The 18509-nt window shown below is 42.0% G+C and overlaps 1 protein-coding gene across 7 annotated transcripts in view; it reads left to right on the top strand.

The window, feature by feature from the left end:
* LOC147017452 (DNA (cytosine-5)-methyltransferase 3A-like) overlaps positions 1-17298 on the top strand; it is a 182596-nt gene extending 165298 nt beyond the window's left edge. For all 7 annotated transcript variants that reach the window (XM_085847126.1, XM_085847122.1, XM_085847125.1 and 4 more), the window contains 2 exons: positions 7221-7339; positions 10887-17298. In XM_085847126.1, coding sequence (XP_085703252.1) covers positions 7221-7339; positions 10887-11052 — 285 coding nt within the window. In that variant the 3' untranslated portion in view covers positions 11053-17298. The remainder of the gene's footprint in view (positions 1-7220; positions 7340-10886) is intronic.
* The last annotated feature ends 1211 nt before the right edge of the window (positions 17299-18509 follow it).

The following is an 18509-nucleotide window of genomic DNA, read 5'->3' as shown; positions in this document are numbered from 1 at the left end:
CACACACACACACACACACACACACACACACACACACACACACACACACACACACACACACACACACACACACACACGCACGCAGAGATAAAGACATAAAGACACACAGAGGGATAATTTCTCACCTTTGACTCGACTCATTCAAGATCAGAGGACGTGAGAGGACTTCGTACCAGCCAATAAAAATGTCATTCAATTCTTTTCTGAACAATTGAATGTCCTTAAGGAAGTCATTCATTTTTAGCCACTTATCGTGTAATTCAAAGGCCTCCTGTTCTAGATCAGTTATCAACGATGTTCTTATTGGAGACAACCTGTTAGAAAAAGACATACAATAATTATTGGTTGTGTCGTGATATAATTCTGTATAAAACAACAAATAATGAATTGGGTTAAGGATCTCACCTGTCATCTTGTGAAAATGATTGATCCGCAAGGTCGGAGAAATTATCTGCACAATCCATTCTCTAAATAAAACACTCGGCATGCAAGTTGGTTTAAATAAGCAACTTGATGATGTAATGGGAGATTTCACAACAAGGGTTTTTTCAGGGTGTGTCCCACATAGGAAATGACTTCGGAATTTTTTTGGCTTGGTTCGGGCGAGGCAGCTTGGCTGACTCCAGACTGACTCATTTTAACATGAAAATGAAACAGCTTGCTTTGAATGATTTTGATAAAACCTACGTTTAAAAGCTGTTTAAACTTCCCTTTCTTTCATGCTTGAAGAGATAAAGTGAATATACTTGAAGGAAATGAATGTTATAAGAAAATTAAGTTATTTCCTAAAGTAGAACATGAGCAAATATTCATTGGTTCGCTCTTTGAGAGGAATGAAAATATGAAAGGGAAGAAGTGCTTCAATCATTAAGTCTCAATCTTTCATCGTCTCAATTTTACATTTGCTTGTATGGGAGGGAAGGGGATAGATGGGGAGAAAATCAGTCTCCTATTTTGGGCTTTTGGGACTTGAGTCAGAAAGTTTTTCCCTTTCTCCCCATTCATTTGAATGGAAGTCCCAGAAACTCCATTTATCATCTATTTAGGGACCGAGAAGCATTGCAGATAGAAGGGTATAGGGATATTGTCAGGACCCTTCAGTATCTCGAGGATGGATGTGTGATTGTGTGAATCTGTGCTGAGTGTCATGTATGTGGGGGTCTTGTTAGGGGATGGTGCGTGATTGATGTTGTGTGTTATCACCAAAGAACCGCCTTCACCCACCCTCCCCCTCCCCCCCTCATGAAAAAACCCCCACAAAAAACTTAATTTTTTTAAAAATTAACCTTCTTTTCATTTTGCCACCCTTTGGATATCCATGGATGTTTCACATTGTCTCTTCCACATTCCTCCCCTCAATGAAGTTACATCGTTTTAACAGATAAAACTGGTCTGGTGTTGATGGAGCATCGGCAAGGTTGGCCGAATGTCCTCCTCCTGCATCTAGTTTCCTTGTGTGTAACTTTAATAGGAGAGCTTGGTCATATACCACATGTATTAAAAGGACACGAGGAGACATAAGTCTACTTTCCATTAATTTTCATCAGTCCTCAAGTCATCCCCAATCAATAACCATGACCTTTTATACCCACATTAATCATTCCCAAGCCCACCTCTTTCCAAGTTTCCAGTTTTTCCTTACACAAGGAAATTAGATGCAGGTGGAGGCCATTTAGCTCATCATGCCGATGCCACATCAACGCCGCACCAATTTAACAACACCAGATCAAAATAAGAAAAATGCAAAATGTTTTTATTTTTCATGAAGTGTTTTTTTGTGGGATTTTTTTTTTGCAGTTTTTGTTGTTGTTTTTTCTTTCCAGGAGAGGGGGCATGGGCGTAGATGGTCTTGGGTAAAAGAAAACACACATCAACCACACAACACCCCTTGACGAGATCCCCACCGCCAACACTGTACACATGCACACAATCAATCACCCATCAATCACATCATCAATATTGTCAGGTCAGGCCAGATCATATCTGTGACTTGCTACAGGTATCATGTAAACCTGTACTAACCTGTTCCATGGTCAGGTTGTCGGCGACTAAACCGTCTCCCCAACCAGGTTTTCTGGTGAGGTGGGTGTTTGGATATGGACACCCAGCAGGATTAAAAACAAAACCTGTCAAAGGGCGGAGGAGCTCCTTGTGAGCCAACGGCCATCATATGTAGTGCCCAACTGCGTCTGCGGACGTCCTCCTGCAGTTGTGTTACTTCTTTTTAGGAGGTTGGTGGCAGGATTTGCACTCCGGCCACCGTAAAACCCTTCATTCCGCAAAACATTCCAGAAGCGTTAAAAAATCTGAAAACCCACTCCGTGGGAGTACTTCCTGTGCAGCTTCCCTTCGCAGGGCAGCTCACCGGATGACGGGATTGGGGCAAAGCCTTCGGGACCCCCAATCTTTGATGATAGGAGGTAAACCACGGGGTAACATTCCCGGGTCAGATTTCAGGAGATTGTGTCGGGGTGGTGCTGAGGTGTCGTCCACCAGACGGCGGTCTCCTTGAGTTAACCTAAGGCGGTCCCTTTGGGTGGGTGCCTGGAATGTCCTATCCCGAAGAGAGGATGATCACCTGTCTCTGTTATCATCTGAGTTCAAGCGTCTGGACATCGGTATTGCAGCACTCTCTGAGGTTCGGAGACCGGATTGCGGCAAGATAATGGTGGGTGGTTACACCTACTATTGGTCTGGTCGCTCTGTTTATGCTCCGACTGCGGCGAGTGATCTCACTGTGAAGGATGCATTCCATGCCACACTCGAGTCTGTGGTTGATCAGTGCCCCAGGCGAGATACACTTCTCGTCTTGGGGGATTTCAATGCATCGACTGGAACTCATAGGGATGGTTTTGAGACGTGCGTTGGTCCCCATGGGTCTGGAACTGTGAACCTGAATAGCACGAAGTAACTTGACTTTGTGATGTGGCAAAGGAGATTAACTATGTGCTTGTTGATAGTCGCTGGAGGATGATCCAGAAATGCACGGTCTACCGCAGTGCTCAGTTCCTCAATACTGACCCTGGCTTGTTGTCGTAACTCTTAAGTTGCACCTTAAATCCAGGTGAATGGTACCATCCCAGCCTTGGCTGGATGTTGGCAAGCTGAAGGATCAGAGGGTAGCTGAGGAATTTGCGAACAGGATGATTGGAGATTTGGGGGGTTTGGGTGCTATGGGGGATCCTGAAGAGTTGTGGAGTGCCTTCAAGACCACCTTCGTTGATATTGCCTGTGGAAGTCTTAGAACTCAATGTAGGGCAAAGAATAATTTTGTCTCAAGGGACACTGGATACCATTGACCAGAGTTGCAGGACAAGGCTGAATGGCAGAGCTGAGCTGTTCAAGTAGCTGGGGGGTAAAACTGTACGTGCGCTAAGTGTGGACAAGGAGGCCTATGTGCGAGGAATCTGTGAGGGGGAATCTGTGAATCTGTGAGGATATCTGTGAGGGGGTAGAGCATCACTGTGGTCAGTTGATTCTCATCCCACTTACAGTGGAATTTGCGCATTGCGTTCATCCAAGCCCATTCCTCGGTGTACTGCAGTTAGAGCAGAGAGTGGTAGGCTCTTGACAGAGGAGTCTGAAGTAAAGGCCCGCTGGGCCGGTTACTTTGAGTGGTTGTACCAGGCTGATCCACCCACTGTCGAGTTGGATGTCAGGGGTGTTACAATCCCTGTTGCTGATCCTCCAATCAACTGTGGTTCACCTTCGTTTGTGGAAACACAGGCTGCGGTGAACCGGTTGAAACGGGGCAAAGCTCCAGGGATATGTGGCATCCATGCTGAACGTCTCAAGGCTGGTGGAAATGCTGCACTCGTGTCGTTGCATGCAGTTCTGTGCTCTGCCTGGAACACAGGCATCATCCCAATGAACTGGAAGAGGGGCCTTGTTGTCCCTCTCTGGAAAGGGAAGTGTGATCGCCAAGACTGAAACAACTACCGAGGGGTGACGCTGCTCTCAGTGCCGGGCAAGGTCTTTGCTCGGATCATTCTTGATAGGGTTCGCACCATCTGCTTGAGCACCAGCGTCCAGAGCAGTCAGGCTTTCCACCAAAGAGGTCAACGATTGACCGTATCCTTGCTCTTTGGGTCCTCACCGAACGTAGATGGGAGTTTCGGCAGGGGCTGCTTGCAGCTTATGTTGATCTCTGCAAAGTGTTTGAGTCGGTGAATCGGGATGCCCTCTGGAGGATTCACGGTCTTCGTGGGGTCCCACCAAAACTGATCGATCTGATGTCTGAATTATACTCTGGTACTGAGAGTGCTGTGAGATGTGGTGGTACCATCTCAGACTTATTTCCAGTTGTTACTGGAGTTTGTCCGTGGTGTGTACTGCCCCCCCCCCCCCACTTTTCAGCACTTGTATGGACTGGATTTTCGGGAGGATGTTGGAGAGATCAAGATACGGTTCATCGTTTGGGAATGTCAAGATCTCTGACCTTGATTTTGCTGTTGATGCAGACATCTTTGTGCAGACTCAAGATATCCTTATGCTGGCCCTCGATGTGCTGCATGAGGAGTTGGAGCTGCTGGGATTATGGGTTTACTGGGTCAAAAGTAAGATCCAGGCTTTCAATGACATCTTGGATGCTGCTGTCCTGTCTGTGCCTGTTTGTGGTGAGGATGTTGAGATCATGGAGAGATTCACTTACCTTGGTAATGATATTCATGTCTCTGCTGGCTGTGAGCCAGAGGTCAACAAACGTCTGGGTCGGGCGTGGGGAGTCATGGATTCACTGGATCATGGGGTGTGGCGCTGCCGGTGCCTGTGCGGGAGGACGAAATCCGAGTCTTCAGGTCCTTGGTGCTTCCAGTCTTGCTCTATGAATGTGAGGTGAGACTTGATCTCTGATCAGGGATCTTGGACGGAGACTTAATTCCTTTGGTACCAGGTCTCTTCGGAGAATCCTTGGCATTTGCTGGTCGGACTTTGTGTCCAACAAGCAGTTGCTGAGAGAGACTCAAATGAGATTTGTTACCTGCATTGTCCGTGAGCGTCAGGTGTGGCTGTATGGACATGTGGCTCGTTTTCCTGATGCTGATTCTGCTCACAAGATTCTCTCAGCGAGGGAGTCTCGTGAGTGGAGGAGGCCGATCAGCCGACCACGTGCCTCATGGCTACAGAAGGTTGATTAGCATCTCAAGGAGATGGGGATGGGCCAGGCATCTGCCTGGGGGATGGCCAGACGGAGGCCCCTGGAGTGCCAGTGGAAAGTGGACGCAGCGACGCACTGCTCTGGCACATACTCCCATAGCTGACCTGACCTGACCCATCAATGCTCAAGCTACCTAAAAGTCTTGCCAACATCCTGATACAACATTCCTTTATCTCCATAACTTCCAGGCACCTATCAAAATCTAATTTAAACTTATCTGCAGTTTCTGCTGCCACTACCTTTCCAGTGAGACCATTCCATGCATTAACTACTCCCTGAGTGAAAGTCCCCTGCCTTACTACCATCTTACCTCTCCTCTTCCTCACTCTCAGGCTGTGGCCCCTTTTCCTATCACTGTCTCTCTCCTCTGTTGAATAATTCATCTGCACTTAGTTTAACTTTACCTTTCATTATTTTAAACATCTCTATCATATCTCCACGTAACCGCCTCCTTTCTAATATATAAAGCCCTGTCTCCTTCAGCCGCTCCTCAGAGCTGAGTCGAGCTCGGCCCAGAATCAATCCAGTTGCCCGACGCTGAACCTTCTCTATGGCATCTACGTCCTTCCTGAGTTGTGGTGACCAAAACTGCACACAATATTGTAGACGTGGCCCTCACTAAATTCCTCTACAATGTTAAAACCTCTTATGATTTATGAATTATCCCCCTCCAACGACAACCGAAAACCCGATTTGCTTTACCTATAGCTAGCTGGCACTGTACTGCCTGCTTACCTCCCATATCTATTACCACCCCAAGATTCTTCTCCTGTGTGACACGCTCCAACATTACCCCTTGCATTAATGTAATCTCTATTTTCATTGTTCTTTCCCATCCCTAACACCTTACAGTACACTTGCTCAGGTTAAATTCAATCTGCCAATCTTTTGCCCAATTTATGCAAGTGTCCATACTTTCCTGAATCTGATAACCACCCCCTCTGCTATCTACCTTACCTTCAAGCTTTGTGTCATCTGCAAATTTGGAAAGTCTACTCTTCACTCCACGATCCAAATTGTTGATGTAAATCATGAATAATCACGATCTTAGTACTCACACACACACTCTTGTGTGCAGCCTCGTGGCTGCTGGTTGTATTATTGGTTGAGGACGTGGCTGTGCCGCTGATGCAGTGCTCATATACCAGCACAATGGTGCTCATTTTGCCAATCTTGGAAGGATGACGGGCCAAGTCAACCCCACCTGATATTAATTCAATGGAAAGGGCTAACCTCAGGACCCTTGGATCCCAAGCCAGCTGCCCTTACCGCTAAGTCAATGCCAGGCTTTATCCTCGTTCGGATCCCTGAGATACCCCACTACTTACATCCTTCCAGTCACAGCCATTATTTGCTCCCAATCAATAAGCCATTTTCCAATCCAATTAACTACCTGACCAGCCACTCCATAAGCCTTCAGCTAGACTGACAACCTCCGATGTGGTTCCTCATGAAATGCCTTCTTAAAGCCGAGATGTACTATGTCCACTGCCATTCCCTCATTCACCCAATCAGAAACTACTTCATAGAACTCTAAAAAGATTTGTTCGACAGGAACTACCTTTGGTAAACCCATGCTGACTACCTTTAATTGGTTTGTATTTAATCCAATGGTTCTTGAGAGTTTGTAACTGTATCCATTTTGTTCACCCCTTGCATCCTCCTCAAGCTATACTTCTTCCACACATCTCTTAGTTCTCCAAGTTTCCCTTTATTTTATCCCTCAACCCTGCGATTGGTGTATTTCCCTCCCCCTCTCTCTTTCTACTATTCCTTTTGTTCTGTTACGTCCTGATCCGTTCTGCGTTATAGCTCCTCCATGAGCCTCCACACTGTAAAGATACACAAAAAAGACTTTAAAGGACATTCATAGATAATGAACGAATCAACCTGGTGCATGGGATGTGCGACTCTCACATCATGAGTCGCGTACACAAGTGAGAATGCCAATCAGAGCAACTAGTGCTTGTGAATAAACAAACAAGAAACAGCACATTGGTATAACATCTCTGATTGATGAATGTGTTTTCAGATATTAATGTATGGTTTCTTTTTTTAAAATCAGTTCAGCAAAGTGCGTACAATCACCACGAGGTCCAACTCGATCAAGCAAGGGAAAGACCAACATTTCCCTGTCATCATGAATGGGAAGGAGGACATCTTGTGGAGTACAGAGATGGAAAGGTGAGCAAGATAATGGAGCAAACCATCAAACCCTAACATATATATATATATATATATATATATATATATATATATATATATATATATATATATATATTTTTTTTTAATTTAATAGAGCTATGGACTCGTGACTGATAGCTGTGGGAACATATTTCTGTGATATGAAAACAGAAATCAATACCAGTGACTGAACAACATCCTCTCTTGGAGGAGTATATATTGCCTCATTGTGCTGCTAATATTACCTCCAATCACTGGATTACAATGCAGACGTTGGCCAACCAATCAGAGAAATCGGCCACTATATTTGGACCTCCTTCCTCATTGTGACCCTCGACCTTGCAGGGGCATTGTGATCAAAAATAAATAATTCGAGTTGTTAATTCATTCTTCCACCATCAGAATATTTTGATGATTGAGAATGAAAGGAAGTGTGCTTTCCAGTAAGAATAACAATTGTTGCCAGTTTCCCCATACCGGGTACAAAAAACACATATATTCCCAGAGCTGGTACTCGTTTTTCCAACCTCAGAGGGATGATGCGCTGTCACAACAGGGGCTTCAACTCAGGACCTTCGTGTAAAAGTGAATGATTAAAAATGAGTTGTGTCCCATGTTAATGCTATATATTACTCATTGTGGCAGGATGGTCTCACGAGAGGTCACACACTTGCCTCCAATCAGTCTCACCTGGGTTTGAATATTGGCCCAGCTATAAACCATCATCCTGGTGTGTGTGCCATCCCCTCGTATGAATGTTCAACTGGGAATCCCATCTGCCAGCATGAGTTGTTGCTCAGCATCATTTTTCTGTATTACTCATTGTGGTTCACCATTTACATACTGGATATGCAAAATATTGTTGAAGAACCCCCTTAACCCTCCCCCTACCACCAAACTTCCTTGATTATACCTTTTTTTTATACATTGTCGAGGTTCGTATGAGAGCAAACACACAGAACGTACAACAAGGGGAGCAGGAGACAAGAGGGACGGGAGACAGAAGGAAGAAACGGTGTGGAACAGAGACATGAAATCTGTGGAAGGGAGAGGGATGGGGTGGTGTACACAGGGTAAACAAGATGGACACCAGGGACTTTCAGGAAGAAAAGCAGGAATTTGAAGGAGGTGGGGTTGGGGTGGATTAGCGGTGGAAGAAAAGGTTGTGGTTTTGAATGGGGGATGATAAGAGATGGTGGCCAACAGCTGTTTTGAAGACCTGGAGGAAAGAGTGTGATTGAAGAGAGTGTGGGAGTTTGTTCCGAAGGTGGGAAAAAATGAGGAAAAAAATAGTGAAGGTGAGCAGTGATTCTTGATTTTGGTAGTTTTACAACAAAGGGGGGTGCTGGCGGACCTTGATCGCCTTGTGGAAATACAGGGGGGGGGGGGACGACGACGGACATATCTCAGACAGAACAAGGGGGGGGGGAGAGGCCGGAGAAGAGACGGGAAAAGACAGAAAGACCACCGACCTGCCTGTGGTGAGAGAGTGAGTGACCCAAAGATTCAGCCTCATCGCAGGAGACACCAATGATCATAAATGCCTTGGATTCCACAACGTGAAGCCAAGAAAGATGAAAGGCGGGAGCACCAGCCAAGATGGGAGAGCAGTACTCCATCAGGCTGTGGACGAAAGCTTTGTATGTGGTTAGGAGCTTAGGTGTGCCAAGGAAGGTCTTTGCTTGATTGAGGATGCGCAGAAGGCGACTCGCTTTGGAGGCCAGCTTGGAAATGTGGCTTTCCCAGGAAAGATCATGGCAGATAGTGAGACCCAGAAGCTTGAATGAAAGAACTTCTTCAAGAGTGTTGTTGAGCAAGTAGATGGGGGGGGGGGGGGGCGTTTCCAGACGGTCATTTCGGAGAGATAGAGATAGAGTGAGAGTGTGAGATTTATGAGGATTGAAAGACGCGTCTCACATGTTGGACCAGCTTGTGATTTTATCCTCATCTGCAGAGAGTGAAGAGGCTGCTGCTTTTCGATCTGAGGGATTACAGATGGTACAGCAGAGGGTGGAGTCATCAGCAAAGGGATAAAGAGGATTTTCCAGAGTCGGAGAGATCATTGGTAACAAACAGAAAAAGAATATGTCCCAGAACACTGCCTTGAGGAACTCCAGTCTATACAGGAAGAGGGGATGAGAGAACTCTATTAAGGGCCACACATTGGCTGCGACAGGAGAGGAAGTCTGTGAACCATGAGTGGAGATGTCCTTGGATACCCTTGGAGATGGGAGATGGCTCTGATTTCATGTCTGGCATTGAGGACCTCCATCCATTGATGGGAGAGCAGAAGCAGCATATCCAGGGTAGAGTGAACTGGTCTGATTCCAAATTGATGATCGGAAATCAAGCCATTGGAGAAGATGAAGTATTTAATGTTTGAAGCGATGGTGGATTCCATAACCTTGCTGATGATTGGGAGAAGGCTGATTGGTCTGTAGTTGCAGGGATCTGTTTTTGCACCTTTTTATGCAGAGCGGGAATGTTTGCTGATTTTCAAGCAGATGGCAGATGACCTTGGGCAAATGAGAGGGTGAATAAAACAGAGAGAGGGTGAGCAAGAGCAGAAGAGCAGGCTTTGAGGACATGTGGGCTGATGCTGTCAGAGATGCGATTAAAGACATTATGTGGAGGATGCAATAAAGGAGAATTAAGAGAATGGAGAAAAGAAACGTTGTAACGGTGGGACATTTTAGACATGGGATGAAGGGAAGGTCAAATTGAAAACAGCCATTTACAGAAGAAGAAGAAGAAGAAGAAGAAGAAGAAGAAGAAGAAGAAAAAGAATAGTGCATTATGATACAATACTGAGAACCACACGTGTGAAAGTGGAAGTCGTAACATTCTAAGAGCCCGTTTTTTTTTGTGTTTTTATTTTTTGATAAAGATTACGTGAGGTTAGGTAAAGGAAAGGTTGAAGAAAAATCGTGTCGGTGTTTGGTGAATTTGACAAACGCAGAAGGAAGCTGGTAGTTCGACGAAAGTTACAGGAAGAAGAAGAAGAGGGGGTAGAGAAACGTGGTTGTGGGAGGATGTAACATGAGAGGTTAAAAGAATAAAGAATTTTTGAGTTCGTCTCTTTATTTTCCCCCTTCTTGTTTTTTTTGTCTTTCCTTTTGGAGGAGCTGCAACACACACACACACACACACACACACACACACACACACACACACACACACACACACACACACACACACACACACACACACACACACACACACACACACACACACACACACACACACACACAAATACATGGGATAACATCGGACTTGACTTCAGACGCACATAGCCACTGAGTTTGGGGGAAGTGACGTCGCTTCCCAGAACATTCTGGATCCCAGCAACACCATATTCATGATGTCGTCCCATGCTATTCTGTTTACTTTTTGTCATCGCACTTCCCCGACCGCACTATTCCCATGATATATGAAAGTCGTTAACTCTGCAGTTTCCCATTTCAATAAGTGTTTGTCCTCTTAATTGTAATTAGATTAACTTGCCAACATGATGACAAGTCTTTCATTCTATTTTGTCTTTGCCCAGGATATTTGGATTTCCTGTCCACTACACAGACGTATCGAACATGAGCCGCATCTCGCGCCAAAGGCTGCTCGGACGTTCCTGGAGCGTTCCCATCATAAGGCACCTGTTTGCTCCCCTCAAAGACTACTTTGCCTGCACCGAGGCAGATTTCAGCCCTGGAACATAATTCCTTCACTTCAATTCCACTGCTCACTGGATACATTAACCTAAAAAACAAAAAACGTGCCTCCGCTCAAACACCATGTACTCCCTTGTTTTCTGTGCTGTTAGCTTTTGCAAGCTGTGTGTTTGCTTCATTGCAGCCTGGGTTGGACCCCCATCTCGGCCCAGCGCACCCACATCCAGAGTTCGCCGCAAGCACTCTATTTAGGAAGTGGTCAAAAAAAAAAAGGATAGATTTTAAGAAAGCATTTTGAAAAACTCTTCAAGTAATTTATCTACGTTCATGTCACACATTCATCGTAATAACATTAGTCGGTGCCATTCACCGTTTAAGTGTTGTCTGCTCATTACTTCAGCCGACATGCAAGTTTCCTCAGGACTGCCGTACGCTGACGCCCACATTAACGACCTCGCAACTGTATGACTTCCTGTCGCGTGATTTGTGTAGTGCCTTCAGATGTTTCGTTGCAACTCATCTGTACTTGACTGTATATCTGTGCATCCGTGTGTCCCGGTGTTGTACTGGTTTCTGTGAGAGTTCTGAAAGCTTTCAGATTTGTTCATTTCATCTAGTGGGGTCAGAATCACAAATGCGGTCATTGTGACGGACTCTCTCGTGCACTGGTGCTAAACATGTTACGACCTTACACTGGTGCCTTCAAAATGAGTGGTTGATGGACCATGCTCTGAGCACAAAAACTTGGTGGTGCATTTAAGATGTTCACAAATTGATAGTCCAAGGGTAATTTTTGAGATGATTTTTTGATCTTTCACCTTTGGATTATCGTCGTTTTTGCGGATGAGAGAATTTTTGTTTGAGGCTTTCCCTTGTAAACTCTTGACTACATATTTGAGGCTCCATTATTTACCCAAATAACCAATTGACTTTGAGTGATATTTGCTTAACATAGCTTCACAGCTTAACATAGCTATATTTAGCTTACCTGGATTATCCTTTTTTGCTTTAACACACCTCTTTGGTTGGTTATCCGAGGGGCTTCATGTTCTGCACGTTTCCAATTGAACACATTGCTGAAAAAGGTTTCCTACTTTGTCGATTCTAATAGGTTTGAGATAGATAGGTACTACAATATGTTTTGGTTCTCTTTTACAAGTGTTGATAGGCTGATTGAATGTTTATCAACATTTTGAACTTCCTTCATATTATGTGTACGTGGGTAGATCGAAAAAAAAAAAAAGAGAGGGACAAGGGAATAGAGAACACAAGGGGAAATCACCTGGATAAGAGAGGGAAGAAAGATGCACAGAGAATAACAAAATATAGGATAAAGGAAAGAGGAAGAAAGGGGTATCTATTGGCCTGCAAGCTTGAAAGGAGATGGGGAAATACAGTGGCCCGTAAAAGTATTCACCACCTACCAACAATGGCACATTTAGCTGAATTACAAATTATGTAGAAACAATTTTTCCAAATTAACTTTTTTTTATTCATAACTGAAGAGATCAAACTAAACACTCTTATAGTTGAAGGAGGTTACACGTCAGGAATACCTGCAAAAAACACGTACAAATCAAAATTCACTGGTTGCAAAAGTATTCAGGCACTTCGGTCAGTACTTGGTGCAGCAATAACTGCTATGAGTTTTTTTAAGATAGATCTCTACCAGCTTTACACAGTGAGATGCTGAAATATTTGCCCATTCTTCACATGAAAATTGCTCTAGTTCTGCCAAGTTTGATGGGGATTGTCGATGGACTGCAATCTTCAAGTCTCACCATAAATGTTCATTTGGGTTCAAGTCAGGACTTTGACTGGGCCACTCAAGATCATTTATTTTCTTCTTATTCAGTCACTCCATTGTGGCTTTATCTTTGTGCTTCAGATCATTGTCCTCCTGAAATGTGAATCTCCTTCTCAGTTTCAGATTCATGGCTGACTCAAGTCGGTTTTCATCAAGGATTCTCCTGTACTTTGCACAGTCCATTGTCCCTTCTATTCTGACAAGCTTGTCAGTCCCTGCTGATGAAAAGCAGCCCCATAACATGACGCTGCCACCACCATGCTTGACATTGGGGATGGTGTTGACTGGGTGATGTGCAGTGTTAGGCTTGCACCAGATGTAATGCTTTGAATTTAAACCCAAGAGTTCAATTTTTGTCTCGTCTGACCACAAAACTTTCTCCACATGGCCACATTATCCTTAAGATTCTTTTTCGCAAACTCCATATGACCTTTTAAATGTGTCTTTTTCCATAATGGCTTCTTTATTGCCACCTGTCCATAGAGGCCAGCTTTGTGAAGGGAACGAGATATTGTTGATTGATGAACATTGACCCCATCTTGGACATAGAGCCTTGCAGATCTCTCAATGTCATTGTTCAATTTACAATGACATCCTGATCCAGTTTCCTGCTTGCCCGGCTGATGAGCTTGGATGGGCGACATGGTCTGGGTGGTATGATATGTCTTCCACTTCTTAATGATGGATTTCACCGTACTCAACGGGATAATGAGTGAATTTGAAATATTCTTATAATCCTCTCCTGAACGGTGCTTCTCCACCGCTTCATGTCTGACTTCTTAGGAAAGCTCCTTGGTCTTCATGTTTGCCTCGTTGTTTGACCAAGTGAGTTTCACCTTAGAACTCGTTAGATAAGTGGGGGAGCTTAATTTTTAAGTTAAACCACTAATTGCATGCAGGTGAAACCGATTACACTTATTTTATAACCTTTTAAACAAATAATTTGCTCCTGAAGTGATTTTGGGTTAATATAGGCAAAGGGTTTGAATACTTATGTAACTGAGAATCATCTAATTTTCTCTGTTAATCAAACTTATTCACATGTTATCTGCATTTTTTAGCTTTACCACTCCGGAGTAATTTGTGAAGACTGTATATATTAAGTTTGATTTGAAAGCATCATGAAATAAGCTCATGTGGCATCAAAATGGGAAAACTTTGGAGGGGGTGAATACTTTTGCAGGCCACTGTATTTCCACCAATCTTTGCTGATGTAATAAATAGATAGCCCCTGTGTTTTCTCAATATAACTATTTTGTTTCACATTCACAATACTCAGGTTATCTGTGATTATTGATTTGCATCATAGTGCAAACCTTTTTTCCCCAATGGAATAATGATGGAAAGCATCACAATTTTGTCCATGATTCAAAGCAAATTTACACAAAGCTTTAAAAAAATTTCACAGACTTTACAGAAAGAACCTTCATTATACTGCTGTTATAATAGACGATCCCAAAGGTCGTACGTAGCATGAAAATAACACTGGAGCTTGTGGAGAGAGCATTCTATACTTTCAGGGCCGATGAGAACTCGCAACACCGACTGCGAATATAATCACCCTGTACAGCATATATAAATTTTATCATCAAAAATTTTCCCAACTTTGATTAGCTTCTCAAAAAAATTCCACATTTTCTTTTGTGACATTTTGTGGTCAGTATTATAACAAATGGTTGGAATTTCAAGACATTGTTTGCGTGCTATGAGCTGTTTATACTCACAACCAGATTACTGACAAGATAGGAAGTGATGCATGGGGTTATATTACGCTGGTTAACTTTGCCGTTCAACAACATTACAAGTGTCAGTGTTAACTATCTGTCATGTCACTCCGCTTTATTGGACTTCAACTCGGATGTAAGCAGAGATAACAGCAATGGCCGAGATGAAACAGCTCTTCGTGAAAATAGTTATTTCATCGAGTCAGTGTTGTTTGAGGCAATGGTTGTCAAACAGTCGTTTCCTTTTGTATACCAGCTTGGTGTATTGCTTTGTTTAATCTTCAGTCCCAATGCTTTGGGTTAGCAATAACACATGACTGGCACAGACCTGTGTTTGAACATTCTGTCTGACTTGAATTGCATTTTAACCATCATGCTATCCTGAGAGGAGTCTGGGGTTAAATAGTCTGAATATCTAAATGGCTTTGGCAGTGGTTTTTGGCATTGTAATGTTTAAACACTTAACCTTTAAGAAGTGCACGAAGAACCTTGACACATTCTTTTCTTGTCTGAACTCATATGAGGTTGCTGTTTCTACCAAATTGAACAACACATTTCAGAATCTTCATACCAACCCACTTGGTAACAATCTATTGCAAAAAAAAAGAAAGAAAAAAAGCAAATAACAGCCATTAACTCAATGAGGGATATTATGAGAATATCACAATCTCAATGGCATACGTGAAAGGAGAGTGATCACAGAAACACCATGTGCCTGGAGAAATTTACTTTGCCTAAGCAAAACCGAGAGCCAATTTTTTCGTTTAAAAAAAAATTCATCTTGAAGCTGATACACAGGGAAAAATATCCAGACAAACCTTCCTTGAGTGGTTATGCTATTGCATTAAATACAAAGTACGCTTTAATAATTACAAAGCACCCTACATATTCCGTGCCCCTTAAGAACCCAGCCATTAAAATGCCAGATAATTTCACCACAAGGTAACACATCTGGCGTCCCATCAATCTGATCATATCCAGAAAGCTTCAGCACACAATCGGGGATATTTAAAGTTTACACTCAAAAGGAGGAGACTATTGTAACTTGTATTCATGTTTACTTTTATGGTTTGCTGCAGTGCTAATCAGCTTTGGTGTCTACGTTCATTTATATTGAAGGAAATCATGATGGAGAGTTAAAACTCACCAAGTTGTTTAAGTAGATACACTCTGATTTTATCATCATTCATGTTGATCTTCCTAATCCCAGCAACATTTGTTGACACTTTAGGGCATTATTTTTATTCCCTTTTGCGCTGGAACTACATTTAGGCCGCACTGTATGCCATACATTTCGGATTTCTTAATATCACTTGATGGCACTTTCCACCCGAGCCGTTTGCAATGACAATTTTGTTGTCTGTCTATCCCTCCCACCAAAGACTTTTAACCCTTTTTTATTTTAAACTAATATTGTACATTTTATAGTATTGGTTTCAGTTCTGTGCGTTTTGCACGAGCCATTGTAAGATTTCATTGCCTTGAATTGTCTTGTGTATTTACTTATATTCTTTTGATTTATTTAAATAATTTATATTTGTTAAATTGGTACTGCACATTGTTTTGTGACATGCAAAATGTAACGTCACATTCGATTGCAAACACGAGTTGCTTGCTGGTGCAGCATGCTCTCTGTATCCATAGGAATTGAATGTTGAGGATAGTGATATGCTTAAATGCACTTTGTATATTTATAAAAAAAGCTTTTAAATTTCTAAAACTGTGAGAAATACAATTGGCCTATATGCATTTAATTGAAACACAAATATTCTGTAACATTTTGCCTTTTTAATTTTCCCACTCTTGCCATTAGGCCTTGCACAGCCTTTTAAGTTGCATTGACATGCTAATTGTGTAATAACAACAATAATTATAATGTTTTAATGAGAAAAATATTTTTGCAGATGCTTTGTCATTGCATTGATCGATTATGTAAGGGAAATCAAATTGTGCTGAATGCACAAAATCATACCATGATGTAAACAATTATTCAAAACCCCACGGTCTTTATCGGTGCCGGATACCACTTCAAATTTTCTTGCTTTTGCAATAGGATTGCTCCTCCTTATATAGTTTACCAATCACAAAAGGTCAGAAGAACAATCATTTTTTCATACAAATTTAAAACAATTTCATTAAGTTTAACCGCTTAATTATAAGTGAAAAGGTTAAAGGTCAATACCTTTTATTTTTTTCACTATTAGCTTGGCCAAGTCACCATGCAGGTTTATGTTGAACTAAATTATTTTTTTATTGAAATTAGCAGTAACTTGTCGTGAGCATAAACAACACGTTTGTCTTTAGTTTAAACACTTTTTTTAATGATCATTATTATTTCAATTTCAATCAAGTAGCGTATTCATATGCACAGTTAGCTTGGATACAAAAGTGTAGTGATAATAGATTATAAAAGAGGAAGTTCTAAAACCCGAGCCTTATTACTGAAAAACGTCTCCTAAAACGTCCCTGAAACAAATGCCAACAGATTTTGAATGAATGTTTGATTACAACCATTAGAATGATGCCACCATCCCTGTACAACCCTGATAGGAAAAAAAAGAAGAAAAGAATCAAGTATATAAGTTTGTATGGATGCAAAGCATGCAGAAAGATCAGATTATATAAATATATATATGTGTATAACTTGCAGAAATATATTGTATTTGAAATTATTAAATAATTATGTAAACTTTATGGAAGGAAAAATTAAACTCTGTGAACTTTAAATAAAATTTTGGAGTTATCTGCACTATATCATCACAAGGACTGTCTTGTTTGGCAGTTTTTCCTTCTCTTCTGTTTTTTGTTGTCTTTCGTGAAGGAGTGGAATGCTTGATTTATAATAACATAACGAAATGGTGCTACACAATTCTAAAGGTTTTACAAGTCAATTTTTAATGTTTTTTTTTTAATACTTTGATATTATGTATGAAAATGAGGAACTTAGATGAGCATTATTAAAGCGGAATTTATTTTAAATATCTTTTTGAGATCTACACTTTAAGGATGTTTAACAAATTATATAATAATATTGTTGTTGTGGAGCATTATTAACGATCAACATGATGTACTAGATGCTGTTGTGGTTATAAACTAGTCACAGTACCTCTCCACTGGTGTTTACATGTTCACTTTAACCATGCTATCCTTCAGTGTATTGGCAATTTTAACCCATACTTGCCTGTACTCACGCTTGACATGTGTTCAGTTTTTTGGTACCGAGGTTTTTTGGGGGTTATAAAATTGTATGGAAATGACGTGAGTAAAAGTTTTTTTATTTGATGTGGCATTATATTGCCTGCAAAGCAGGCATATGTGGTTTATTTTTTAAAACACATACATGGCATTGCAATAGCTTAACTTGTTGTGATGCACAACATTCGAGATTCACTGTTATTTGCCACGATCGATAATAAAATCTATGTCATTTTTTTTAACCAAAGTTTCTGTCATTATAACATATCAACAGTATATTGTGTGGAGCTCTTTCTGGTAGAGTGAATGAACATAACGGCGATCAAAGTATGCTAACTGCTGTTGGAAGCAAGGAGAAGCTTCCAATGTGGGCGTTAACCCTTCGTTGGAGCAAAAATGGGAAACAAAGGGTTAATGCCCGAAACGTCAGCTTCTATCTTCCCATGGCAGTAAGCATACATTGATCAATGTTCCTTTTATTAGTATAGATTGCTCCACCTGTCTACCAACACAGACTGATGCTTGCCTTCATTGAGACGAGTTTTCCATTCCACTTTGAGTTCTTTAGTCTGAGACCAGCTATAAACCTATTCTGGTGGTACTTTGCATTAATGAGAACTAGAAGAACCTGCTTCCTACGGGAGCCATCAAGGGGGTCATGTTACTATATTTATGCCTATTTTACTCCAATGGGTCCCAGGATTACACACCGCAAAAATGGTTGCAATCGGTTCAGCCGTTTTTGCGGTACCTGGGAACAGACAGACAGACAGACGGTG

Source organism: Eptatretus burgeri, chromosome 11, assembly GCF_056783735.1.
Source record: "Eptatretus burgeri isolate ZD-2024b chromosome 11, Ebu_testis_v1, whole genome shotgun sequence".
Lineage (NCBI taxonomy): Eukaryota > Metazoa > Chordata > Myxini > Myxiniformes > Myxinidae > Eptatretus > Eptatretus burgeri.
The sequence above is the reverse complement of the archived record's forward strand: the minus strand, read 5'-3'. Positions and strand labels throughout refer to the sequence as shown.